The sequence below is a fragment of the Pholis gunnellus genome (genome assembly GCF_910591455.1).
Source record: "Pholis gunnellus genome assembly, chromosome: 7".
NCBI classification, from domain to species: Eukaryota; Metazoa; Chordata; class Actinopteri; order Perciformes; family Pholidae; genus Pholis; species Pholis gunnellus.
This window is the reverse complement of record NC_136533.1, coordinates 6,640,007-6,667,824: the sequence shown is the minus strand read 5'-3', so window position 1 is coordinate 6,667,824 and position 27,818 is coordinate 6,640,007. Positions and strand designations below refer to the sequence as shown.

The window sequence follows — 27,818 nt, the reverse complement described above, 5'->3', positions numbered from 1 at the left end:
TTTCGTTTCACCTTCCGTGACTTGTAAACCAACCGTCTATATACAACGAAGCCGCCTATTGGACAGTAAAACCCTCGTCACCTCGAGCTCATTTCTGATTGGATCCTTGAAACCCAACAGCCAGCATGTTCTCCATTAGCTTTAGCCATCTCTAGCATTAGTTAGCTATATGATAAAAGTCTGACTCGGACAATCAACAGGTTAGTGTTTAAGTTAATATACTGTAAGGCAATTTGCATTAATTACACACACATGCTTGCGTACATAATTAAAGCCCTACGTACTTCCTTCGTCTTAAAGTTATCGTTCTCAGTTACTAAACACTCGGTTCTGATTTTTTAAGAGTTTGCTAATTAGCATTGAGTTAGCAGGGTTAGAACTTAAGCTTTTTTAAAAATATATATATGATGAAAGAAAATGAAGGTAGTGTGGCATTGCGTACGTTAATATAACAAACAACTTGAGTTTACAGTATTCTCCAACATAAACGGATTGGATAACCAGTACGTTAGTCAGTTACCATGGTAACAAGCCACAAGATATATACGGCTAACTAACGTTCATGTAAAACAACGTTAGCTTGCTCTGTACATGCATCGTTAGCGCATCAACATCGTGCTAAAATGAAACGCTTAAAAATAACGCTGACGACGTCCTTTGCGTAAAAGGTATGGTGAAGAAAATGAGGCTAATGTTAGCTTAGTTAACGTTATAGCCTTCTTACGTAGTTAACGTTATAGCCTTCTTACGTGGATGTATCGCTGCCGTTAGCATGACAGCTGTGTTTTTACCGTCACCTGAAGTGATTAGATATGAAGATACGTTATGCTTAGTATCTCACTAGATGTGCAGTAGATCTCTATGCGCCTGAACTAGGTTATGCCACCTAATGTTGCCGTGTGAGGAACAGAATTTGTGGTAACAGTACTTCGTTAACGCGATATCTTATATGAAGAAACACCGCAGTGTTTTAGAGGCTTCTAATCCGCTTTGCGCGTCTTAATTCTAGGGATGGGAGAGGCGCCTGTGTTGATCCTCCAGCACCTGATGAGTGGCAGGTAGTGACGGTGCACAAAGCAATGTTGTAACTGTCCTTGTACAATGAAGAAGATATTCAGCTTCACCAAGAGAAAGAAACACCCGTCCGGTACTCCTGACAGTTGGAGTGTGCTTTCTGCTGGCTATGAACTTAAAGAAAAGGACCTCGGGAAGGTTCACAAGGCTGCCTGGGTGGGTGATTTGGCAAAGCTGAAGCAGCTGGCTAAAAAGAATGATATCAATCAACTTGACAAGGAGAACAGGTAAGTGGGATGGAAGCACTTGTTGTCACATCCTTATAGTCTGATCCATCTGTATCTTCTTTAAAACATTATTTTGGAGCCTTTTCCCCCACTGTTTCATCATATGTTAACCTTCCACAATTAACCCTTGACTGCAGCCATGCAGATGGACCTCTGTCTTGTGCTTTTGAAATGAAGCACTGAAGCACTAATGATAAGCTCCAGGCCATATTGTTGAGTATAGTTTAGCATATCTTTTGTATAGTTGTAGTAAAACAATGTCCAGTATTTTTACTGTTAACAGCAAATGTACTTGACACCCCACTGTTTCTTTCTACTTATGTTTCAAGCTAGGATCTAATTACCATTCACAATTAGTGTCAGAAGTCACTGAGTGGTGTACGTATAGTACTTGAGGCAATTTACAGAATGGAAACAATAGGTTGATTGGTTACAAATACAAGCAAAGTGTGACCTAGAATAGAAGTACTTCTAAGGATCAATTGTAGTGCTAACCCTGTTTATTAAGTATGAGAATGCTTGCATATAAAAATCTCTCCTCTACTGTTACAGAACTGCTCTTCACATTGCCTGCGCCAGTGGACATGTCGAGGTGGTGCAGTTCCTCATTGAGAGCAAAGCTAAGCTTAACCTATGCGACAATCAAAATAGATCTGCCTTAATGAAGGTAATCCTGGATGACGAGACTCCACCGCGGAGTGATTCTTCGTCTCATTTCAAATATAATTCTCATGATCATAGTTGGCCACGTTCCTCATGTATTGTTTCAAGCCTCGTTCAGGCCTCTGCAATCACGTCATTCTCCTCTTCATCAGGCAGTGCAGGGCCAACATGAGCGCTGCGTGAGCGTACTGCTGGAGAACCACGCTGAGCCGAACCTAGTGGACGTCAATGGCAATACGGCCCTGCATTTGGCAGCGAACATACCGTCCATTTCCACTACTGTCCTGCTGCTGGAGCACGAGGCTGACATCAATGCACAAAATAAGGTGATTCTGTCTACCACAGTACAATTTCTTAGTCTTTTAGGCCAAATGTCAGGCCGATCTTCAGTCTATACAGATGTAGTGTCATGTTATCAGATGTTTGAATTGTGTTTTTTTTTAAAGAAGGTAGTCACGCATATGCCATCAAAGCTTCTAATAACAGTCTTTATTGCAATAACCAACTATGGCCAATAGGGGAGGACCTCTTTGTGTGTGATATTTTTCTAGTCAAAATGTTTGCTGTGAGAAATATGTATTGTGCTTATGAGTTGTCTGGATGCATCTTATGCGTTCAGTGACACGTGTCTCTAGGCTTCAGTAAAAATCTTCTAAATAAAGACGGATATCAAATCAAATGTTTCTGCCACCGATGATATTTGATACTCGGCGTACGATGAGGTATTGCTGTTCCGATGACACCGGTCCAATGAATGAGGTTGTTGACTGTGATTATATTTTGTCAGGAGGGGTTCACACCCTTGACTGTGTCAGTGCGTGAGGACCACATCGAGATGGCTGAGTTTCTCCTCAAGGAGAGTGCTGGTGTCAATGTTATGGACCAAGCCCAAAGGTCAGTACGAAACAAGGATTTGCGATACATCTCCTATAATTTAAATGTTGCTGACGTCATTGATTTTTACCTGCAGGTCCCCGTTAATGATCGCTGCTGGTAATGGACAGATTGGTATGCTGAGGCTGCTCTTACGATTTGATGCAGATATCGCACTAAAGGATACCAAAGGATGGTCAGCCGATGACTACGCAGTAATGAATGGGCATCATCCGTAAGCTGTGCTTCCTTTCTTTGAACATATGTCCCAGTTGTATGTCTTCTGTAATTTATGCATCTATGGTGTTTTTCACAGTTTAATTCTTGCTCTTGTTCTTGTTAAGGCTTATGGCATTGTCACTGTCTTGTCTCTCATGTAGTTGTTCCCTCCTGATCATCGAGCACAGCACCCAGAGGAATGATGGGCCTTCCGTATCCAATCAAGGTCCGAGCAAAAAGAAGAAAAAACTGCTGTTGGGCAGTCCTTCCCAAGACGTAGAAGCAGGCTTCTCTTTGGGAGGACCAGCCACTGACAAAGATGGTAGGGAGATACTTCGTCATCACATACTGGTGGATGAAAGTGGTGGGGGGATATTATTATGTCTGTTAATTATTGACTGTGATTATTTTATTTATTCCTCATGCATTACCTCTTGACTGGATCTAGAGCATGGAACAAATGAAGCAGGGGGAGGTATTTGCTTAGATGCGCTTTGTTAGCAAAATCAATCAAAAGCTGTCAGTTTTGTGCCAGTAAAGGTCATTAATATTTACTAAGAATGGATACTTAACCTACTCCTCTCTTCAGGAAATGCACTTCTTTTTGCTGCTTAGCTTGTAGCGCTTTGTGCATTGTACTTTTTCTGCTTCTTAAGATTTAGATGCTCTCAGGATCTCACTATTTTTAAAGTTTTGATATTAAAATATGACTTTGTACCTTTTCTAAAATTGATTGAAGTGAGGCTGAAAATAAGCTTTTCCGCTTTGTTGCAGATTTTGAAGACAATTCTCAGTCGGAGTCACTAAGTCGGTGAGCATAATCTTCTTGTGGTGCGTAACTCACAATTACAATTGGTTGCCCGGCTCAAACCGTTCTTCCTTCCTCCTCAGGGTTTCAAAAAGTGCTGCAGATGAATGGGCTTCATCAGAAGATGATGATGAATCGATTTTAATCGAAAAGGTTGGTGCTACTTTGTTTTTGCAACTGTGTTTTTCCTAAATATTGCGCTGTCCTTCATCTCATATGCTGTCTTTCAGAAACCACAGAAGGTAAACCTAAGGAAAATGATTGCATCTAAAAGAGGAGAAGGTACTGAGACATGTTTAACCTTATTCACTTGTTAGTGTCCCTCACAAGTTTGTGCTTTTTAGAAGTGATCTTTTATCCCTGCCTGCCCTGTAGCTTCCGCACTGCCTGACAGATCCTTGAGCGGTTCAGAATCTGATCCAGAGAGTGAGAATAGAGTCCAGAGAATCCCATCCCTCCCGAAGGCTTTACCATCCAAAGCTCCGCAGCTCCCAGTAGATCCTGCTCCCACTTCCTTCCTTTCCAAAGCACCCCAGATGACCTCTACCCCTCGTCCCAGCTACAGAAAGGTAAAATACTTGTGTTGAACTTGCATTTCTATGACACCTTTCTCTCCTTCTATTTCCCCCCCAAAATACCTGTAACAAGCAGAGGAGCAAGAGAAAGGCAAACACATGGAGCAGCCTTCAAGTAGTAAAGCGAGGTCAGACTCTCAAGAGGGAAGCCCAGAAGCGGAGGACTCTGAGGAGGAAGAAGAAGAAGAAGAGGAGGAGGAAGAAGAAGAAGAAGAGGAGGAGGAAGATGATGACGATGATGATGAAGATGAGGAGGATGACGAAGAAGAAGAGGAGGATGAAGATGATGATGATGATGATGATGAGGAAAGTGAAGAAGAGGATGGGGAAGACGATAAAGAAGAAAATGAATGTGATGAGGAAGACGATGACAAATGTGTTGCATCTGTCGAGGCCAACACTAATGAGTTTAAAGATATACAAAAAGCTTCCGTTACCAGTGCCCTTAACATTGTTGACGGGGCTGACGCTCAAAACACACCTGGAACCGACGTCTCTTACAGCAGCGAAACTGGTCCTGGTACTGTGGAGGAGAATGTAGAGGCCAAAAACGAGACTCAAAGAAATGACACAGCTGGAACAGCAAGTTATGCAATGCCGGCAACGTTAGATGTAGAGGAGGATTGTGTCGTGTCAGCCATTAGGGTAGAATCCAAATTTTCTGATGAAGACGACAGCCATGGGAAGGAATGCGTGTGGTCATCAGACCTGGCTTCAGCAGGAAACATCCACCCAACATCCAGACATCACACGCCAACTTGTTCCCCTACTGCGGTTAAGGAGGAAGAGTTTGAAACCGAGATGGAAATTGGTGCTGACGACTTCTGGAGCAATGAACACAACAGCGGTGATACAGTGAGCAAGGACAGTGATGAAGAGGAGAATCAAACGGGGGGACTCAGTTGCAACACAGTACTAGCTAATCAGAGAAATGTGGCACCTGAGGATGGAGTCCAAAATACAGAAGGCTCCTCTGATGCTGGATCAAACAAAGAAGATTTCAAAGGGGACAGACGCAGATCCTCATGGGGCTCCTCATTAGAGGACAGCGACACAGAACTACCCAAAGAAGAAGAGGTACACAGGGAGACGCTTGATCAGAAAAGTGATGTTCGATCATCACATTTAAAACCAGAAGCAGCAACAGCAACACTGCATTCAAAATGCTCAGTACCTCAACCAAACAAAGACCACCTGGATACCTCGTGGGATTCTTCCTCCCCGGTGGGAACATCTCCAAAATGTGTCTCACCTCAGCCAGTGAAAGATGAACCGTTGCCCACGTTGGGATTATGTTCAACAAGCGCTCCTCAGTCCAAAAACAGAGCAGCAAAAGCAGCAGTAGATGAATCAGAGTGGGACTCCTCTTCTGAAAATAATGACCAGAACGATAAAGGCTCCTTCACTAAAGGTGATGTGCAGTCACCAGTTTCTAAAACTAATATTGGAACCGCAAACCAGACTGGAGAGCAGCAGCGTTGTGGAGGCTCTTGGGAAAAAGAAGATAAAGAAAGTGCTGAGAAAGAGTCAAATGACCCCTCCCCTGCAGTGTCACCAGTAGCTGAGGATGAAAAAACAACCAGAGGCCAAACACTAGATAACGATGACGTTGAATCAGTTGGACAAACGGATGGAAAATTATACTCTGAGAATGAGAAAGGCGATGATAGTAGCTGGGATGACAAAGATGAAAGTGATGAGTCAGAGAAGCAGAAGACAACAGTGAGGAAAGAAGATAAAGTCTCAGCCTGCGGTAACATCTTGAAAACGTGTCTTTCTACCCCAACTAAGTCGAGGCCCACAAGTGCAATAGACAGGAAGTCAGAGGGAGATGAAGACAATGAAAAGGCTCCTCAATCCATAATCGATGGAGAGGATGAGTATCCAGAGGGTAACAGGCCGGAGGAGGAACTGCTGGCGGGTGTTCAGAAAGACAATCCCAGCAGAGACGGGGAGACAAGTGAGGACTCTGACAGCCTGGACCAAAAGCTGCAGTACGATTTTGCCAGCGCCACAGTGAAGGTGTCTGACGAAGACGATGAACACAGAGCGAGATTAACTGCTTATGTTCCTCTAGAAAACAGAGGTGCCGTCGTTCCCCAGCCAAGAGTGGCATCAGCGGACCTCAATGAAGAACCAAAAAGGGCAAAAATGTCATCGAGCCCTGCCACCAAAGACCGTGTCACTGCTGGTCAACTCCACGATTCGGACGGGAGCACATCCTCTGATGAAGTGTTGCCTCAGACTGACATCGATGATGTTGACGTAGACTCAGCTGATGAGGCAGAGAGCATAGGCATGAGAAGTCAAGAGCTCAGAAACATAAAGGAGGCTGTCCTTCAGGTAAAACAGGTCGTTTTTAGGTGTAGTGTAGCAGTTTGTGAAATGTAGTTTGTCCTCTTTGAGCACTCTGACAACACCTTGCATTTGTTTTCATCTGCTTGTTACCAGTTTGCTTCCCCTTTCATTAGAGATGCCTCTTATGGACGCGCACACACTCGTAGAGGTAGGTTTTAAAGCACATGGTTATGAGTACATTGCTTCTCTTTACACAGAAAGAAGATTCCACTGAGGACGAGGATGATGATGACCAAGAGGAGGATAGAAATGACGAAGAGGAAGAAGATGTCTCGGATGAAAATGATGAACCTGAAGAGAGCGGAGAGTCCCTTGACGCCATTTCACCTGTTCCTGAGACAGAAGTCTCTAAAGATAAGAAAAGAGGTAAGGAGCAAATCATTTATAACATGTTCTGAACATGTTATTAACAACTGAATCCCAATTTCAAGGTATTTGTAGGCCGTCTTCTCCGTAGTCACTGAGGCACCCTTGAACATCTTACTGACAACAAGGGCTGCAGCTATTTATTTTTGTCATCAAGTATTCTACAGATTGTGATTGATTGAGTAATCAGATTACCTTTGCCTTATTAAAGAGCAATAGTAAATATACAAAAGATAAAATAGGACAAATGGCAAAATTAACAACTAATTTCTTTCCTTTTATAGAAAAATCAACATTTATATTTCTTAATTCGTATATATTAATATTATTTATTAAAACTAAACCCATTTAGTTCATTTAAATGTAATATTACACTCTGGGTTTTGGAACTAATGTTATTGTAAATATCGTCATACAGGGGATGCATCAAGAATTGTTTTGATTTGAATCATAGCACCAGGAATTTAAATCAAATTGTGGTAAACTCCTATACCAGACATCCTGTATTGCTCTGAAACTACCCCCCCCACCGCCCACTTTTCACTTATATCATCGTAATTAATCTACACCTGTTGAAATAGACTTCCTGTCTGAACTGGGTCTCGAGAAGGGAGAGGAGGAGCAGGATTCTTGGGACTCTGAGGTACAGTAGAGACACATTTTGGACTATCTTGTAGGATCAGATGTTTGCCACACAGATTCTCACAAGGGGGATTGTTTTCTCTTTCAGTCCCGCTCCGATAACCCCGATATGCCCCGTGCAGAGAAACAAAGCTTGACCACTCGGGATCAAGAACAGATGTCCACTGTTGAGGAAGAGAGTAAAGGAAGTAGGTTTATTTCATTTACTCCTTCTTTTGTTTTTGTTTTCAAAGCAATCAAACCATTCCAGGCACCATTTCATGCCTTATGACCGTATTTAATACAAAACTGCGCTTTTGTATGCATGAACTATATTTGTCTGCGGGTAATGGTTCCGGCTTTCTTCTTTTCATTCGAAATATGGCGAAGAACGTGCAATGCAATATAATTTACATCAATCAAAAAATATCCTTTCCAACAATATGTTAATTTCTTTCGTAGACTTGTTTTATGTTCCCTCTTTTGTAAGAGGGGAAGGAGGCAATAGGATGGCAGATCTAGAAGCTCGGAGGAGTGTAGGCAGGCCAAGAGGCAGCCAGGGAGAGGGTATGAATGTCTTGCCTCACAAGTCTGAGGAACAGCATGCAGTCTGACCATCACCCCATGATCACCATAAGAGAATGCATGCAGAATGCACTACTCCACCCTACTTGCTGCCCCCCTTGAACCCCATTTTTTTTACTACTTATCAGCATTCTTGGCTGATGCTGAACTGGTGTCCAAATATAACAAGGAATTAAAATGCTCGCCTGATGCCTTACCAAGTATCTTCATGCTAATTAACCATGAGCTCATTTGCATGGGAATGCTTTGCACAACGTTCTGCCAAACCCACCCAGCTTCACTAGAATGTTTTGTAGTTTTTCACAGAACAAGTTCATTCTGTGTCTAACATGACAGACATGTATTGTCTCTTGCAGTTGAGATCCATACTGATGAGAATGGAGGCCAACATGTTGAGAAAGACGATACTATACAGAAAGAGGTAGGTTCAACGACTCAATGCCGTAGAAGGTAAAAGAAACTGTGATCTATTGGAATCAAATAGCAACGTTGTTCCTTTTCACCAGACTGAGAAGACAAAATGGGAACCTCTCCGTGTTCTGAGCAAACTTGAAGGAGACAGCAAACGAAAGACAGGTAAATGTTGTCACCTGGAGCATCGGGGTTCCTGTTGATCTCAAATGTAAGAATGTATTTGAAGAAGAGCTGTTTGTATTGAACATGGTGCTTTGTTCTACTTTGACAGACTTAATGGAAGAGCTTGGTCTAGGTGATGTTGATGATCTTGAAGGTAAGATGAAATAATGAGCTCTAGGTTTATATAATCACAGTTGGTATTTGATCATTTAATGGCACTGGGTAATGCCATTTACCCTGCTGGTAAATTACCTGATACCTACAGAATAGGTATTAGGACCCACTGTCTTTTTTAAGCTTTTGTATAAAATTGTCTGTCTGCATGCAAAACTGGCTTAATTACCCTTTGTATTTTTCTGTCATCAAACCTTTTGAAGCTAAAAAAGCAGGTCAGTAAACATGAACTAGTGTATTAGACAAGATAAACTGTTTATTCTCGTAGCTGTAGATCCTCGTTTCAGACCTCAGTATGATGGAGTCCAATAGCTTTACAGCCTTTCCCTGATCTGTCCATTGAGTGGTGTTGTCGTGTGTTGCGGTTATCCCAATGTTAACTGACAGCAACATCAATGCCATCAATGACATCATTGACCTACAACTTGTTGTGTTAATGCCACAGATGCATCAGACTGGGACTCGGCCAGTACTGCCAGTAGGAGAACCCTGCCTGGCCGCAGAATGCCCTCCCCTGGACTTGAGGAGTTCCCAGAATGCTCCTATCCATCTGTTAAAGAGCAGGATGAAGACATTGCTCCAGCAGCACCCCTGATTCCTCAGAGGAGCATCGACTCCGACAAGACGGTGCCCAGCACACCCCTTCAGCCCGGGCCCCAACCCCAGCCTCGAGTCAGGAAGATGGTGCCTCAGAAACCAGAGAGTGAAGAAGGTGAGGCATATCGGGATCATGACTGAGTCAAAACCATTTTCTCTTCAAACTTGTTCTCAAGGGAATGATTTAACAGCATTTATATAGGAGTAATTCTGTCCTCGCATCATTTTTCTCTTTCTTTGTATTCTTGCTCTCATTCAGAATCAGATTGGGAGCCAGACAATGTGGTGTCCTCTTGCAATACAGCCAACATTGACAATCAGTTGCAAAATATAGCTGAGCTTCAGACAGTGGTCACACCAGGTAAGTCTCACTGGACCTTTTTAAGTGTGCCGTCAGATATTTGTGTGCACATGTGCTTTGGATAAAGACTCTCTGTCTCTTTAGGTTCCCCTGAGCTCTCACCGATGGCAGAAGACTGTAAGAGTAACAGTAGAGTAGAGTCGGACAAGCAGCAACAAAAGGTGAGAAATGCTCAGAATATACCATCCCTACCACAATCCTTATTTGTTTATTCCTGACATTTTTGTCCCAGACACAACATCACCATTCGTGCTTTTCCAGTCATATCTTGTGGTAAATATGTGCATATTTAAAAGTACGGTTGTATTAAAAACTACCTATCCAAATTCAATAAAATGATCTACTTTGTAAGATAAGATAAGCTAATCCTTTATTAGTCCTGCAGTGGACCCCTAAAGACTTGACGTTGCTCATCAAGTCTTTAGGGGTCCTCAAAGCCTGTGTTTCCCTTCTGATCCGTGTCAAGTGAGACACGTGAAAATGCAGTAATTTGGAACCTCTTGGCGAGATCGAAGACTCACAATTTTTGTAGTTTGGGCTAAACTAGGTTGATCATCCCAAATATTGGCAGAAAGAATGGGTAAAACATTTAAATATGCATTTTCCATTGTGGGACACAGCTTTAAATTCTTAACCCATGACAGCCACATCTGTTGTTCTGGCCTTTGACAACTTGTTCAGAAAAAAAACAAATCTTGACTGTGCCGGAAATCAAATGTTCTGTTTGAAAGTGTAACAAAAAAGTGCCAAACAAGTTGCTACTTATCCCAAATAACATTCTTGTAAATATAGTCTTTTGTATAATTAGAATGTAGTTTGCTAACATTATAAGAAGGATCTGAGAATGTGATGTTTAAATTCCTCCATATTTATTTTAATATTGTGTTACTTTATATGTCAGTCATATATGTATGTATGTATGTATGTATGTATGTATGTATGTATTTAGTCCAAACTTGTTTTTTTGCATTTTTGTCTTCTCTGTTTTGTGTTTTTCCTTGTCCACCCATGCCATCAAAGGAGATAGATGATGCAATAGATACATGTGAGTTAGATCTGAATAACCCAAGTCCATCTGGCCATGTGAGCTCTGACGGTCGAGAAAGGGATTCAGACTTTAGAGATCAACGCAGCCCTGAAGAAAGAAATGAAGCGGGGGATAACGTTCCATGGGAGAATCGTTACGAGAAGCTCTGGGTGGAAGTGGAGAAAAGGGAGGTCAAATCCACCTTCAAGAATGTTGCCGGGGAATTGAAAGAGAAGTTTGGAGAACTGCTGAAATCAAGACGCTCTGCTGAAGACGTCACAGAAGAATGGGCCACGGCTGAATCTACTTCTGCAGAAGAAGACTCGAGTGATGAGGAAGAAGGGGAAGTCATTGTGCGGCCCATGGCCAGAGCAAGGAGTACCGTCCTTCTCACCATACCCGAGCAGAGGGAGTCTGGACTGGAAGACTCTGTGACGGAGTCAACCGACAACTCCCGATGCGAGGACAGGATGCAGCTCCGCGAGCCCCCAGCGAGTGAGAGCAACATGTGTCGAGAGCCAGATCTACTCACTGATGATGTTCTGGAGGAGTGCAGCTCTCCTTCACCTCAACTCGCCACAGCGGAGGGAGGCAGCTGCATAGATCCTGTTACCACAGCTCTTACTGATGATCAACGCATACCCGTCTCTGATATTGACCGGAGCACATCCCTAAAAGAGGAGGCTAAACTTGGGCCATTCCAGAAGCCACATCTGGACGTAATCTGGAGGGACAGCGCTGCTAAACCAGATGAAGCTGAGAGGAACAACGCCGGTTCAGTAGAGGATCCTGAGGAAGTCACCAAGGCTCACCCCGCCTCTCTAAGCAGATGTTCAGCTTCTGTCCCAGGTGTTTCTGATGAAGAGCTGGAAGAGGACATGGACAGATTTAAACTTGAGGTAGGGATCCTGAAGTATGTCTTCCTGGATTTGGAGAAAGAAAAGGCCCAACTCCAGAAAGAGGTAGAGGATGGCCGCGCCTCCTATAGTCCCTTCTTGATCACCTCACTTTCTCTTCATTTCATTTCTTTTAATCAGTCGTGTTGTTCATTGTCTTTATATGTCTTTATTTATTTTCTTTAGGTTCTATTTCAAGTAGAAGAGCTCATCTTGCATGCTCTCCTTACATTTTTGTGTCTTTTTAACCAACATGTAGAATTTAACTGTCGTTTGTTGAAGGCCATTTCCACTGCGCTCAAGTAACCTTTAGTACTGACTTGCAGTTAGAAACATCTTGGTTGTTTGGCATTCTTAAGTGTACTTCAAAACTAAACGTTCACTCTTATGTGTGCTTTAGTAGTGACTTGTCCTTCATCATGCATGGACCTCGCATGTATCTTTATGTTTGAATAAGTTCTGTTGTATGAAATCTCTTTTGAGGTTATGTGGTGTGAAGATTGTACAAATAAAAGCCTTCTTTGCCCTAAAAAGAAGTGCTGTTGTGATAATATGGCAATCAGCATTTGACATAGAAATGGTCATTTTGTGGGTGAAGTGTTCTTTAAGTTAGTCTTTATACACACAGGATGAATAGATTTACTTTTTTGGGCCAGCCTTTTGTTGAGTGTTTTTGTTGTTTTTGTGGAAAGAAACCGAAATATATTTGTGTGCTTTGTCGTTGCTACACAGTTTGGCTTTTTCATTCACAGAGACAACAACTAATGTCTGCAACAGACAGTGAGATGTGTTTCTAGATAGCATACAGTCTAAACGGCTAGAGGAAGTACTTTAAGAGATCATAATACTGTAGTGTTGAGCTCAAGTAGAATTATCAAAGAAGCTTTCTAGTTCTTGGATGTTTACCATTCATTTCAGTGTGTCCAAAACTGGTGAGATTTTTCTCAGTTCAGGTTTGCCACAGCATCATTGTAATGTGTGAGATTGTGCATCCTCATTAACTGAAATTACCATGTCCAATAGAGTAACCACACTAAGGTGTTAGGTCTCCGGTGGGAGGGGTGACACTAAATTATGTATGACAAAGAGCACAAGTCCCTGCTCCAAAACGCATCTTAAAAGGCTGGCCCCAACCTGTTTCATGAGAGGAACAATCTCTCCAGTCCAGTTATCAAATGTTTACCCTTGTCTTTTCAGACTGGCAAAGAGACGACAAAGACTGCGTCGGAGGAGCAAAAGCCCATAACTTCCTGTGATACTGTGGGAATGGCTTTGGAAAAAGCGGGTACTGAGAAACCTGAGACCAGGTTAGGATCCCTGTCAAGTCGAGCTGGTGCAACTCACCAGGAGCAGCAGTCTGCGGCCACCAAGAGGTATGCATTGTTTTACTTTAGGGCCTGACAGTTATCATTACAGAGTTTAATTGTTGCTTTCAGAACAACACATCCAAAATCCTCCACAGTGAAAAAATCTGATATAATCTACAAGAAAAGATTTTCCTTTTTTTCCTCTTAGGCGTGTGTGTGTGTATATTTGTTCTCTAAATCATTTTTATACGGCTCTGTTTTTGATAAATGCACTTTTGCTACATTTATATTTCACATATTCAACAAAAGGAACTGAGTCCAAGGGCCCAAAGTGCAGATGTCACAACGTATTGACTATCAGGTTTATTGCTCTCCATAGCATCAACGGGGCACCAGTGCAATTGCATCTCCCACCCCAGCAGACCTACAATAGCAACAGACAGGAGGGAGCAGCTGTAGAGGAGACCTTACAGCTGGTCAGAGGGGCCCAGCGCAGCAGAGCCCCTCAGACCAACGCTCATGTCAATGGAGATCCTCTGTCGGTGTTTGATGATAGCACTTTAAGTGAATTGTCCGACGATGAAGGAAGGTATATATGCAGTATGCTTTTTTTTGTATCAATTTCACCTCTCTGTCACTAACTCGTAAGGTGTGTTCAGACTGAACGCAAAGTGAATTAGACAGGCAGCACGACGTAACAAAGCTAACGGAAAGAAGTGAGTAGACATGAACAGACACAGATTCGCTGTAGAGAGAAAGGTCTCTGTTTACGGTAGAACTTTGCATTCAGTCCAAACACACCGTTACAATAATGGTGGTGGGTGATCAGTAGGATGCAATTCTTCTTGATTTGAATGATTTTCTACCCACATAGTTGCATGACTAACCTCTGAGTTTCCAAAAAAATCAATAGTATACTGCATTATACCATTACACTTCCAACAACTCTCCAATACGGCTCTCTTATCCTGAGAACATGCACATCAGTTTCCCAAATAACCCTTTTCTTCTTCTCTGCATTCTAATGGGCTCAGGTTTCCAACCAGTAGAAAACAGAAAAATGAGGTAAAACACAAAATCTGTTCATAGCTGGATTAAAATTTGAGTACAGAATAAGAAACTGAATAATATAAACACCCCACTTTGGTTCCATATTCAGAACCCTGAGGATGTCGGGATGGCAGGAGACTTTGATGAACTTACTCAGTCATCCGACACGGCAACAGACGACGTCGACTCTCCCACTTCAGGCTATCGCCACGCGTCCCTCCTCATTCAGAAGCTGGACTCAGCCACTTTGGGTACTGATTCAGCCGATTCAAATGCTAATTTATATAATAATAATGAGTAATTATTTCTGCCTTTTTGGGACTTTTGTAACTTAGTCAGTTTGTTGAGCAAGATCTGGTATAAGCTCCTTAACTGGTATGACTTGCCATATTATCCCTCACAGACGCGAGAAGCATGGTGAAGCTGCAGAACATTTTCCACGAATATGAGCGCTCCATCCAGAAGGCGAGAAGTCGCCATGGGTACCTGTCAGACAAAGTGAGCCAGCTCGAAATGGAGAGGGCTGAGTTGAAGAGCTCTCTGGAGGAAGTTAAAGACCTTAAATCTGCCTTGGAGCGCAACCAGCTGGAGCTGCAGACCGAAGTCACAAACCTCAAGTGAGAACAACTTCCTTTTTCTCGAACGCTAGAGTACTCTCCAGCCATTTCTTCTCATGTGTATGTGCGTCATACTGCATATTATGCGATTGCCTATTTCTCTGTCGGAAACTTGGTATAGATTTCAGCTGAAACAGGAGCAGGAAAATCGCCGGAACGCCACCATGATGTACAACACAACCCGAGATAAGCTGAGGAGGATGGAGGAGCAGCATCAGTTAGAGGTACAGGAGAGACAGAAGGTGGAGCTCTCCCTCAGGAATCTGGAGCTGGAGATGAGAACACTGGTCAACAACATGAAACAGGTACACCCTTTCTAAACTTCATTTGTTTTTACGTCCGTTGATGTTGGCTATTGTTGTGTTTTGATCTTGAGTTAACATAGCTTTATTGATTAGATCATTTCAAATACACTAATGTACTTTGTATAAAAAGTAGAGCTGTGAAAAATAACGCGTTAACACGTTATGATTAAATTACAGGATTAATTAAAGCTGCGAGCAGCATTGGTCGGGCCCTCGCACGTTGACGCACGTCGAGGGTACCGGCAGGACTCTGGTTGACGCGGCCGTGCATTTCTGTGACCATCAAACACTGCGTGCATGAGTTAGATGATATTTCCTGCGTCGACCAGCAGCGACTTGCCACCCTGAAGCATTAAAGTCAAATCAGATTACTACATTCAGGATTTTCAATGTGTTTGACAGGTTTTGTTATGTTTTGAACATTTTTAGCCTCTCAAAAAACACCTTCATTTTTCATGGCGAAGAATGCGTCGCCACGGCAACAGCTTTTCACGAAACAAGCTTTGAGTAACTTTTCATCACAAAGGTCTTTAGATTGTACTGACCAATTTTGAAGTTGATTCGATTATTTCCCTAGGAGGAATTCGCTAAACTGCAGCTCCTGGAAATGACAAAAACGACACTAGAAATTCAAAATAAATTCAAAATGGGTGACTTCCGGTTGGGTTTAGAGCCGGTTGGGTTTAGTAAAAGTAATGCTCATTATTTTTAATATATAGATGAGATGCTGTAGAGAGTTGTATCAGTCTCTAGCTTGTCCAGTTGTTGTTTGGTGTGTATGTGATGGTGACATTAGTGGTTTAAATGTCCACCACCCAGCTTGAAGAGGACCACAGTGAGACCCAGAGACTGCTGGCTCAGGAGCGCAGTGCTCGGACGCTGCAGGAGAATCTGCTCAGCAGCCATCTCCGGAAGCAGCAGGAGATAGAGGACGACAACAAGAGAAACATAAGCAGAAGCAATGAGGTAATCCTCACGTAGTGGTATCCATTGCTTTAGTTTGGTTTATGGTTTATATGATATTCTAACATATTGCGTCTATTGATATTGTGTTACTTTATAAGTGGCTGTAAATGAACAGAAAAAACATTTGTTGCCGGTTCGGTTTTGAAAATTCTGTAAGAGTGCTCTAGTTTGGTGCCGCTAATAGAAGAGTGAGTATTTATAATACTTTGATAATAAATCATACATTTAGAAATTAAATCAGTAAAGAAAAATGAGGCAATCTTAACGTAGAACGTTTTTCTCCTGTTCTCAGGCCTTGTCTCAGCTCACTGAAGCCAGTGACAGGGAGAGGGAGTTGCTGCAGCAGAGCGCTACCTTCCAGGAGCAGCTGACCATCCTGAGAATGGACCTCGAGCGCTCGCATGCCAACAGCAGTCTCAAAGAGGGCCACCTTTTGGATGAGAACGAGGCTCTCAAGGAGCAGCTGGAAGATGCTCGGCGAGATCTCAAACTCAACACTGAAGCCCTGACCCAAACTGTCTTCAACTGCAACAACCAGGTGACCACCCTGAAGTCCGAGTTAGCTATGACAACAACCCGTCTGGAAAATGAGCGGCAGACCCGCGAAACACTGGACGCAGAAGTTGAGTCCACTCGTATCCGCCTGGCCGGAGCCGTAAAGGAGGCCGAGCTCTGCATGGCAGCTCGCACAGAAAAAGAGAGAGCTCTGCTCCGGGAGAAAGAGGAACACCAGCGTCTTAAAGACAGACTCACAGGTCAGTAGAGAAAGGACTGGGTGGACGGCTCCAAGCTCACCAATGCCCAACCAGGCCACGAGCTTTGTTTCAGACACATGCCACGCTTAGAGATGTGAAAGTTATTTATCAAACATCAGCTTGGAAGAGCTTTTCGTGACCTTATGTACAATTCATTCATTCATTCATTTATGCATCTGTTTCAGGGGAGATGGAGTGAAAAGAGCTTGACTGTTGCAGATTTTAATCAATTCAGTTTCAATTCAATTTAATTGTACAAGCAGCTGTTGTTTAATGTGCATCTTTTCTGCTTAACGGGGAGTTGGTTTGTAACTCCTGCGGTTTTTATTTGTACAGGTGAAGTGGCCAGTCAACGCGAGGCCGTCAACAGCCTCTCCCAGAAGCTGGCCAAGGCAGAGACTCGTGCAAACAGCATGGAGAATGAAGTTCATCGGGCCACGCTGAAGCTGACCGAGAAAAGCCTACTGCTGGAGGTCCAACAGCGGGAGAAGGACCAGGCGGCTGTACGCCTCAAGGAGCTAGAATCGACCCTTCAGACCGAGAGGGAGCAGTTCAGCCGCGTCGGAGCGCGCCAAGAGGCCGCGCAGGAGCGGCTAGCCCAAACCCAGAGTGAGGGCATGCTACTGCGGCAACAGCTGGAGGAGGCCCAAAACAAAGGCGTTGCAAAAGAGCGTGCTGTGACAGACGCCCAAGAGCGCTTCAGTGACATGCTGTCCAAGCTGCGCTCTGACAGCGAAGAGCGAGTACAACTAGTGGAGGAGAGGAATAAGGAGCTCGCCAGCAAGGCTGCTGATCTCCGAGATCAGATCTACAAATTAGAGGAAGAGAAGAACGAAAGAGAGGTAAGATTAGGACTCTGTAAGAGGATTACCTAACCTCTTCTCCCAGACCCACTTTTAGCCTTTCTTGCACATGCCAGTTTATGATCGCCCTATTTTTCTCTAATCAAACTCTGCTTTTTGTGGAATATGTCTGAGCACAGACTAGTCTAAGGCAGCTGCAGCAAGAGCTAGCTGACTCACTCAAGAAGCTGTCAATGAGTGAGGCTTCTCTGGAGGTCAACACACGCTACCGCAATGACCTGGAGGAGGAGAAGGTCCGGCTCTTTAAAGACTTGGACCGGGTCAAAGGAAAGGTAACGGCAGCGAACAGTGACACCTTGTGGCAGCATATTTTCACCACATCAACCATTCCAGCTGTGTTCATGATTATGAGACAAACACTTTAAGCTGTACTGAAATTAGCTCATTATTTTCTAAGTTAAGTCCTTCTGTAAGCAATGCTGATGAGGTGGCTGTTTTGTCTCTAACATGTAGCTGGAGGAAAGCGAAGACCAGTATGTGCAAGCTGAGAAACGTATCAACAGCCTAAAGAGCATTCTGGACGAGAAGGAAAAGGAACTCACCACTGCTGCTCAGAAACACCAGGGGGCGCTGTCAGCCTCAGCAGCTTCTGAGACCACCATCAAACAGCTGGAGCAAGCTGTGCAACAGTATGTACTAACACATTCTGGACACACGCACTTTGGATTAAAGTTTGATCAAGTTATTTTATTTTATTAGCTAAAGTAGAGCTTGAAAACTCCAAAACACAGGAATGATTACATGTTCACCACATTGTGTTAAATGTTTTGTCCGCCATGAGTCTACATAATGTGTTTCAGCATACAGTGTGTGAGTATTTGTGATGTTAAATCAGGCTCGAGATAGAGAACGCCCGGCTGGAAGCTGCTGCAAAGCAACTGTCCAACAAAATTGATGCACTTCAGAAAGGGGCTCAGGAGTCTGCCATGGTGAGTGTTCTCTGTGGCAACATATTTATTTTTTGGGGATAAAAAACAAAAAGCAAAGTACAATATCTAAGTATTGTGACGTCAAATAGCTGACTTTACGTTGTGACGTCATTTTAAGGTATTCAATCTTTTTCCAGCTATCTGACTGTGCGCCTGGAGGAGGGGTTGGTATTGTGGATTTAGGCTTAGTTTCTTTGTGTGGGTTTACCTCTGTTTCTTTACTTTTTTTGTTTTTTTTCTACTATATAAATTGCCAGAAATCTAAATGAAATGCACTTGGGCTTTGTGGGCTTTTTGCGCTGCTAGACCAGAAATTAAACATGCGGAGGAAGTAAAAACTTTGGGTCCGTTTGGGTTATTTCTTGGTGACATCAACGTGTGTTTTCTCTCTTTACTCTGATCTTGGTATAAAGGGTCTTTCACTCTTTTCACTCAAGCTGCATGATGCATGTTACGTCCTTTAGTCTAAACTGTCCTCTCTACTTTCCAAAATGACAAACAAAAGCACCCTCTCTACGTTAAGTTTAAATGTTTAAATACTTTTCTTATTTTTGTAGGTCAGAGGTCATTTGGAGGACTTGGTCACAAACCTCCAAAGCAGTAAGATGACTCTGGAAGACCAACTCACTCGTGAGGTTGGTGCCATATTTTGTTTCCTCACTCAGAAAATCTTCAGCTTAGATTTCCATTTCTTTAATTTCATTTTATTAAGTCTGTAATTCACCTCTGACCAGTCTGAGCAGGGAGTTCCTACAAAAGAGTTCCTTACAAATGTTCTCTTCTCATGATCACTAAAAGGGTAAAAATCTGACTTTTTAAAGCGTGTTGTATGTGCAAACAAGATAATTAGAATACCACACAATTTTAAGTTCACACATAAAACAGAAAGGTAGCCCTATTTGAGAAAATGGAAGCATTGGACAAACTATTTTCATCGTGACTGTTTGTTGAAGCAGAGCAGTGTAAAACAATACCAATGAGTCGTCCGAAACGTAACTATTGACGCTAAAAGTTTCTTTAGGATATGCCTTTATTTTGAAATTTCGTCACCATTTCTGTCCTCCTTCCAAAAGCCCCAGAAACAAAATTGTCAAATCATATTTTAGTTGCTTTTGGTCGATATAAATGTAACTGATTGTGTTATATGGACATACAGTATGATATCGTCTAACAACGATCGGAGGTCTCTGAATTGAATCGAATCAAACTCTTTCTGGAAATTAAGAACCAGTGAACATTTTAAGTCTTTTTAAACTTTTACTGATACTTTCTAATGAAGAACTAGAGCAGGTTAAACTAGTGAGGTGAGATGAACACTTTGCTGTTTAACCAGCTATCTGATATTTGAACATTGTAACTAGCTGACAGGACGTGTTTTTAAATAATATGTATATGTGTGGTACTTTCTCACCTGTGTCTTTCTCTTCCTCAGGTCCAGAAGCAAAGCATGCTGTCTCACACAGCCCAGGACTCTCAGGCCTTGTGGGAGGAGGAGCTGAAGGGCCGCTCTAAGTTAGGACTGCGCCTGGCAGAGCTTGAAAAGGAAAAGGGAAACCTGAGCACCCAGGTGATCATAGTGAGGCGCTCATATACGGGCTAATGTTGTGTATGATGGATTTATTAATATAATGCCATGGTTTGGGCCTCAAGAGTTATTGGCTGTGTTCCAGATGGAAATAGAAAAGAAGAAAGCCAAGAAAATATCGGAGCAGAAGAAGGCTGTGGACACCCGGCTGGATCAGGAGATGAATAGAAACACAGAGCTTCAAAAAGAAATGTACAGGTGACTCCTAGCCTCCTCCTCGCTCCCTCCTCACCCACGGCAGCACTCCTTCCTACTATTTAGACACGACTAAGATCCAGTAGCGCGCAGTCTTTCCCGGGCTTATGTGGCTGTGGTGTGTATCTGGTGTAAGGGTTTCAGTTTTTTACCTCGACTCCTATCGGTGCATAATAAGTCCCTGAAGTTTGTGTCTGTCTGGTGCTTTTGTGCTAAGTTAATTGCGACTGGTTTGTGTATCCTCAGAATAGTGTGTGTTGTTTCGATGTTTTTAATCTGAACTTGTCACAGTTGTTATAAATGAGTTACATGTATTCAAAACTGGTTGCAGCTTTGTTCATTGGGTGAATAATTACACTGTTTAGAATAATGGAATAACTTTACATATCATTAGTTGAGCTGATATGGAGTCTCTGAGAAAGCCATGCGTATTCGGTCATTACTTAATTCTCGATTGCAAAAGATAGGTTTGTATTAGATATTCACTTTGTATTTGTTCATTTGTTTACTTGTTTATTTGTGTATGTGTTAGGTTGCGTACTTTGTTGAAGACCGCTAAGAAGAAGTTGCGGGATCAGGAGGCAGGTGGAGCTGAATTTGGCTCTCCTATGGGCAGTCTACAGGTGGACCAAAGCAGGCACGGCCATGCCGAGGGGGCCTTTGGACGAATGAAAGAAAAGGTTTGTCTGTGTGGTAAAGCGCTAAGATTTTGGTATAAATCCCCCAAATAGTATACTGCGACTAGCGCTAATTTTTCTTATGTTACCAGGAGGACGATCTGCGGGTGCAGCTGGAGAAGGAAGGGTCCCGTCGCAGCCAGCTGGAGAAGGTGAACGGCGACCTTAAGGATCAGCTGACCTCCCTGAAGAGCTTGAACTGCAGTAATGACCATCTGGAGAGGAGTAAGAGGCAGCTGGAGGAGGAAGTGCTGGACCTGAGACGCCGAATGGAGGCTTCTCAGATGGAGCAGAGCCAGGTGGAGCAGTACCGCCATGACGCAGAGGAGCGGGCCCGTCAGGAGATAAAACAGAAACTGGAGCAGGTCAACATCTTCCTGCAGGTAAAAGCTCTGTCGGGTGTATTTTATTGATTCATGTGAACAAAGTCCATACCTGAGCAAATATTTCACAGCGTACACAACAGAAATATAAAAGAACCTTAAAGAAATTGTGAAACAGACTAAAATCGGAATAATAAATCTACTGAATAAGTGTGTTGTTGCGTCTTTATGGACGTGGCTGCGTCGGTGTCTATTAAAACATCACTAAGTCTGATTTAATATGATTGCCTGTGTTTGTCTCTCAGTCCCAGGCAGCATCCCAAGAAGCTCTGGATCAGATCAAAGCGACCAATGAGGCCAACCTGCGCTCCCAGCTGGAGCAGAAGATCCGGGAGCTAGAGGGGGAACTGGGCCGGGCCCGCACCACCCATCATGACAGCCTCAACCAAAGAGACTCCACTCGAACAGAGCTGGAGCGATACCGCCAACTCTACACAGAGGAGCTGCGCCTCCGCAAGTCTCTGGTTGCCAAACTAGAGAGGTGAGACCAGGTTTTCTATGGGGCAATCGGACATAAATGGTGCTGATGCTGACAAACCTGTAATGTGTCAATGGTTTCCCCCCCCACAGGTCCAGCAGTCGGCTCGAAGATGCTAATTCCAAGTTGCTCAACGAGCGCAGCAGGTCTCTGATCGTCAGCAGCATCGCAAACGGTAGTCTCGGAGGGCCCTCGCTGGACGTGGGCTCTTTGGGTTCAACAGCACACTATGGGGCCACACTGGGGCCCCTCAACAGGAGCCTAGGCCTGGGTCTCTCCCTTCTCAGCCCTGTAACCGACGGGCAGAACAGCAGAGTGGAGGATTACCTAGCCAAGGTCTGTACGGCCAATAATTGACATAGTCATGGTGATTACATATTTTCTATGGAGGCCATTTTCATTTTCCATAGCGTCATGGTTGTCAGCGTTGTTATTGTGTAACTGGTGTCGTTTTAGAGATGTTGCTTGTTCTACACAGGTTAGTGTGTTGTTGCATTGTCATACCTGCAGAGACATGTTCATCTGTCAGTATTAAGACATTACACATCACGTGTTTCAGATTGTGGAGAAGACATTGTTAAAAGAAAGATAAATATTGATCTAATGGCTCTCTTAACACCTGTTCGCCCTCTTTACAAGAAGAAGAGTCATTTCTTCCCCCACTCCTCCTCTTCCTCCTGCACATTGTTTCTTCCTCACTCTATCTCTGGCCTTTACGGTAGTGGGACTTTACTTCTAACCTGCCTTCTATTTCTCACTCTTCTAGCTTCTAGCTCAAAAGTCTGTCTCTCATCTCTCCTCTCTTCAGCCAGACCCATAACCAGGTTTGTAGACGCGTTGAGCTCGGTGTCTGATTGGCTGCTATTCCCTTCACCCTGCTGGTGGGCCTACATTAATAGCTCTGTTCACATGCCAACCATGATGTTCAGGGTTTGCACATTGAAAACGTAGTTGTTGTAGAATGTGAACTTTAAAAATAATGATCACAGTGGTCCTGATAATTGCGGAGCTTTTTCCTGCTTCGTGTTTCAGGAATGACCTACTTAATTAAAGGATTCACACAATTGTTTAAAGTGACACAACAAATGTCATAACTTAAAGGGTTAATGGCAAAAGAATAGGATATAATTTCTCTTGTGAAATGTGCAAGAAGCCTGGGTTTTGCATTGTGTGGTTCGCTACGTAACTGACTACACGACACTCTGACTCTCTGCTTCGACTTGACTTTCTCTATGCTCTAAGCTGAGTGCTAGAGTAGAGACCATGTGGGCCTTTTTAAGGATAATTTGTACTTTTGATAATTTGTTTATTCTAAAGAAGATTTAGTAAGCCACAAAAAGACGATGTGAAAAAAGCTCAGTGGAGCGACAAAATGAACAGATTCATAATGGGACTTAAAACCGATGAATGAAGCTCAAGTAAAGAGTTAAACAGGACCTTTGAATTCATTAAACGTTTTTTAACGTGTTAATTTGAACTAATAAAAGAAGAAATGTCCATGTCTCTATGTTTGTGTATATACTATATTAATAATAATGGTAATAATACAACTTAATTTATACAGCACTTTTCAAAACAACGTGACGAAGGCAAATAAAACCAGACAATTCAAATAAAACAAAAATAAAATGGAGTAAACGTGTACCATATGCATACTGTATGTTTATAATGTCTGTGTATTTACATCTAATTGTGCATGCATAGAGAAATAATATTCTGGAATATTAACAGATTGTAGAGAAACACCTTTATCCTTGATATGTTGCATGCGGACCTTTATGATTTTACGTGTTACTTATCAATAACATTTTTCTTTTATGTGAGGTTCATTCAGATATTCACCAAAAACATTTTATCATTTCTTAAAATGTACCTTGGTGAAACTATTTGCATCATTTTGGGTCATCGGTTGACCGTATTGACTCAAGATTTAAAGGCAGCATCAGAACTCTCCTCTAAAGCAGAGCTTGCATGTTTGGACGTCCTGCTTCACACAATAGTCCTGATTTCCTTGCAGTGTGTTTTTTTTCCCCACTATCCATTCACCATAGTGCCGTGTTTGGTGGTCAAACATCATTGTTTCTGTCTTTTTATTTTTAAGGCCATATTCTTTCAGGCTGATATTTTCCACCAAAAACATTCGTTCTGAAATCTAACGACATCTTTGCCCTTTTGTTTCCAGATGCAGAGTGAGTTGGATAGAAACATATCGAAAGAATTGAACAACGGTGAGCGCTCTGAAGCTGTGAACAAGGCACACATCTTAGCTGTCTTAAAAACACCTTGATGTCTTAAGGATGAATTGGATGGTAGCAGTGTTTGACTTGTAGCTGCTGCTCACTGATGGTAACTGTGGTCTCTCTCTCTCTCTGGTCGTCAGCCACAGCAGAGCTGGACGTGACTTCAGCCCGGATGTCGCCCGTGGGCTCTGCCTCGAGGGCGGAGCTGGACCCCGTCAGCAGGGCCACGCAGCAGTACTTGGAGGTACTGAAGAAGAACAATATGATCTGAACACGATTCACTGCTGCTCAAAGTCATCGTTCTACTTCAGCCATTAAAAAAAAAACACCAGTTATTTAACCCCAAGAATCGAACTTTGTACGTATTTACTCTCCCTTCTTTTATGAAAGAAAGCAAACATAATGCACATTGCACTTAACCACTCAGGAGCAAAGGGCGTGAGTCATATGTATATATGTGTGTGTGTGTATATATATTGCATCACTGATGGGTACAATTAGCGAGAACCTCAAAAGTATTTGTTCATTCAATCTGTGAGTTTTGTTTTTATTAGGACAATATAATGGTTTGGATTTTTATTTGTGAATATTGGTGTTGCTGAATTTAAATTTCTAAGTATTTGATTTTTGCATCATTCGTCATTTTGCCAAGATATTACGTTTGGTACGTGCCATCAAATGGTGCAATATCTGTCTAGACTTATTGGAGTATTGTGTTTATTTTATTTATTCATTATTATTTTTTTATGAACATGATATACTTGAATGAGACGAGCTGGAATACTCTCTGGCTATTGAAACAGGGTGACTACATTTATACGACAGCTTTTGGTTCGCTTGATTTTCAGGGCCACCAAAAGTGAAACACATGTTTGTTGTTTGTTTTTTCGTGAATTCATTTCATAAATACTGTAACAGATTGCATATAGGAAAACATTTATGACGCCTGTACATTACAGAAGACTCTAAAGTTGCAAATAAAAAATAAAAGTAAATAAACCTTTGTTTTGAGTGAGCCATCGATGTCTGGAGTGGACATGAGAAACGACAATAAAACGAGCTTCATGAGATTCATAAATCCATCACTTAGTTTGTTGTGAAGGGGTCTGAAATGTGACTGATTGTGATTTGGTTTTAATATCTCCTCAACAAAATTGTCCAGATATTGATGAAACAATAAAAAAAGAGAAAAAGTAAACAAAACTAATAAATACAGAATAAATCCAACGTGGGACATGGGCGAAAAAAAAACATAAAAATGAAACAAAATAAACTTTGAATAGCATGTAAGACAAACACGCATACAATTGTCATTAAATAGAAATATTCATAAATATAAAACATGCATATTTAACTATTACAGATGTTACTTATTATACAAATAGTACTTTAACTTAAATATGAAGTACATTCACAGCTTCTTACACCTGCTAAAACCTCTGATGGATAGATTCCAAGTATCTGACTGAATAGTTATGAAAATATGATTGATGAAAGTATTTCCTTATTGGATTCAGTTGAGCTGTAGAAGAAGAGTACGTGTAGTTCTGACCTCTCTTATGCTTGAATCACTCTGTGTTCTTGTAGTCGTGTGCAGAACTTGCTTTAGATTCCAGGTATCACAAATTCATGATAATATGCAGCTTTTGCCATCAATATTTCATGCACAGCCATTTTTAGCCCACCCCTCATTAGTTATGTTTTGATGTACTTCACTTTACACCCCCCCCCCCCCCCCACACACACACACACTCACACGTCTAGCACTCCCGAACACATGAAACTTGATGATGTGCGCTGGTTTAGAAACCATTCCCCTCACTTATTAAAATGAGACAATGTGTTTATGATTGCCCCCCTCTGGTGTGTCTCTCCTCCCTTTGATCCGTCCTCTCTGCGTCAGCCTCAAATGTTAGATATTCAAATCTGGTTACATTTATTTTTGTTTCCTTTACAGCAGATGGGCACATCTGACAGACTGACTATTAGGTGTTATTATTTCCCCTTTTTTCAATAGACGCCACTTCACACACTACACGAAAAGCTCGTTTTGATTGAGGAGGTTACAACCATTGTCATAAAGCTTTGGAGGCGTGCGAGAATACTAATAGACAGATTGTGAAGAGGAAAAGTGTTGAAAGGGTTGTTTGTGAAAAGCAGCTCAGCTTTAAAACCAACCGCTCCTCACCGGGTCACCCTCCAGCTGAGATGCCCAGTCTTGTTATCTCAGACTGCCAGTCCGACAACTCGTAAGAAAGAAACAAGGTGTCGGTGTTCAACCACAAGCCGAGGACGCATCATGAGGTTGTCAACTGAACACTGCCATTTTATTTATATATCATTACTACCATGACAGGAATGTGCAAATGCATCCCTCAAACCCAAATATCAGCATGACACAAAAACAATATAAGAAAAGTCAAACATTTTTCAAGCCGTATTAACAAGAATGCTCCTCTATTTATTTAAGTGGTCATTTATACTTAGTGTGATTTTTATTCCCCAGCATGACGGTCTTAATCAGGGGTCTCAATCTACGGGTACATGAGACAATCCTCTCAGTTAAGTAGCTGGAACGGGAAAATATTTGTCATTTTAGACAGATAGACTGACATCTATTGACCCGAGAGTGACGAACTAATTGACATTTGGTTACAGTTCAGAAATGTCTCCGTCTCCTGCATCCTATTATACCAAAAGCTGCCAGTTTTCATTATTTCTATTTGGACCACAATAAAATGAAAAGGTATCATTTTCATTAAAATCATCACAGTGGTGATTTCAAATCAATCCTCCACAGCAAAGATATACATCCCTCTTAAAACGATGTATTGCTGTGTGGCTGTGGTTCTGAATTCACTCAATCCCAGCTGTTTATTGTGGAGGTAGACGTCAGCTGTGGGTAAAGGGTATAACAAATTGAGGAGGACAAGTGGAACAAACCAGAGTGTTTATTTGTTGGTGTATGCTCGCCATGCTCTAAATTGGACGTCACTGCTGTTTCTTGTCAGTAGCAGAATCGAAATGCGTTGTGGGCAAAAGAGATACTTAGATTTGATTTACTCGCTCTAACATGATTTAAATGAGCCTCTTGGCTCGCCCGGACAGATTGACAGTGCTGTCTTTATCGCCGCTTTGTTTTATTTTTGGCTGTTTACTCTGCCTGTCTGCTGTCATCTCACGCGACGACTTTAAAGGAGCCGGCTTCGATCTTCCGAGATCTGGAGAGAAGAAGCATCCTTTTATGTTCCAAGTGCTTTTTGTGCCACATATGAAAAAGGATTCACGAGAGAGCTGACAAGTTTTTCGTCGCCCTGTTCCTCAGCTGCAAAGAGCTGTGCAGGGAGAAGTCAAACCTGCAATCTTATAACATGAGAACCCGTACACAACTGAGCAAAGAGGCAGACCCCTCTGGGTCAGGGTCTAGCTGGGTCAAAGTCGTTAAATGCAACTTGATGTACAAACAAA

At 42.4% G+C, this 27,818-nt stretch overlaps 1 protein-coding gene across 2 annotated transcripts; it reads left to right on the top strand.

The window, feature by feature from the left end:
• The first annotated feature begins 926 nt into the window (after nt 1–926).
• ankrd26 (ankyrin repeat domain containing 26) lies at nt 927–25,345 on the top strand. 2 transcript variants are annotated; one of them, XM_079162675.1, is made up of 41 exons: nt 927–1,301; nt 1,854–1,968; nt 2,117–2,290; nt 2,752–2,858; nt 2,935–3,072; nt 3,218–3,378; nt 3,831–3,867; nt 3,948–4,017; nt 4,095–4,146; nt 4,240–4,433; nt 6,995–7,163; nt 7,745–7,806; nt 7,894–7,993; nt 8,726–8,790; nt 8,876–8,945; nt 9,055–9,099; nt 9,565–9,831; nt 9,976–10,077; nt 10,162–10,238; nt 13,198–13,373; nt 13,687–13,896; nt 14,342–14,372; nt 14,467–14,608; nt 14,761–14,974; nt 15,096–15,279; nt 16,099–16,245; nt 16,538–17,000; nt 17,337–17,842; nt 17,983–18,135; nt 18,317–18,492; nt 18,699–18,792; nt 18,930–18,956; nt 19,350–19,427; nt 20,225–20,359; nt 20,463–20,575; nt 21,105–21,252; nt 21,342–21,632; nt 21,878–22,113; nt 22,203–22,446; nt 24,293–24,338; nt 24,491–25,345. In XM_079162675.1, the coding sequence occupies exons 1-41, from the start codon at nt 1,102–1,104 to the stop codon at nt 24,619–24,621; spliced, it is 6,150 nt and encodes a 2,049-aa protein (XP_079018801.1). In that variant the 5' UTR covers nt 927–1,101; the 3' UTR covers nt 24,622–25,345. The 2 variants fall into 2 exon arrangements, with proteins under 2 accessions (XP_079018801.1, XP_079018802.1); XM_079162676.1 differs by lacking the exon at nt 18,930–18,956.
• Nucleotides 25,346–27,818: the final 2,473 nt, after the last annotated feature.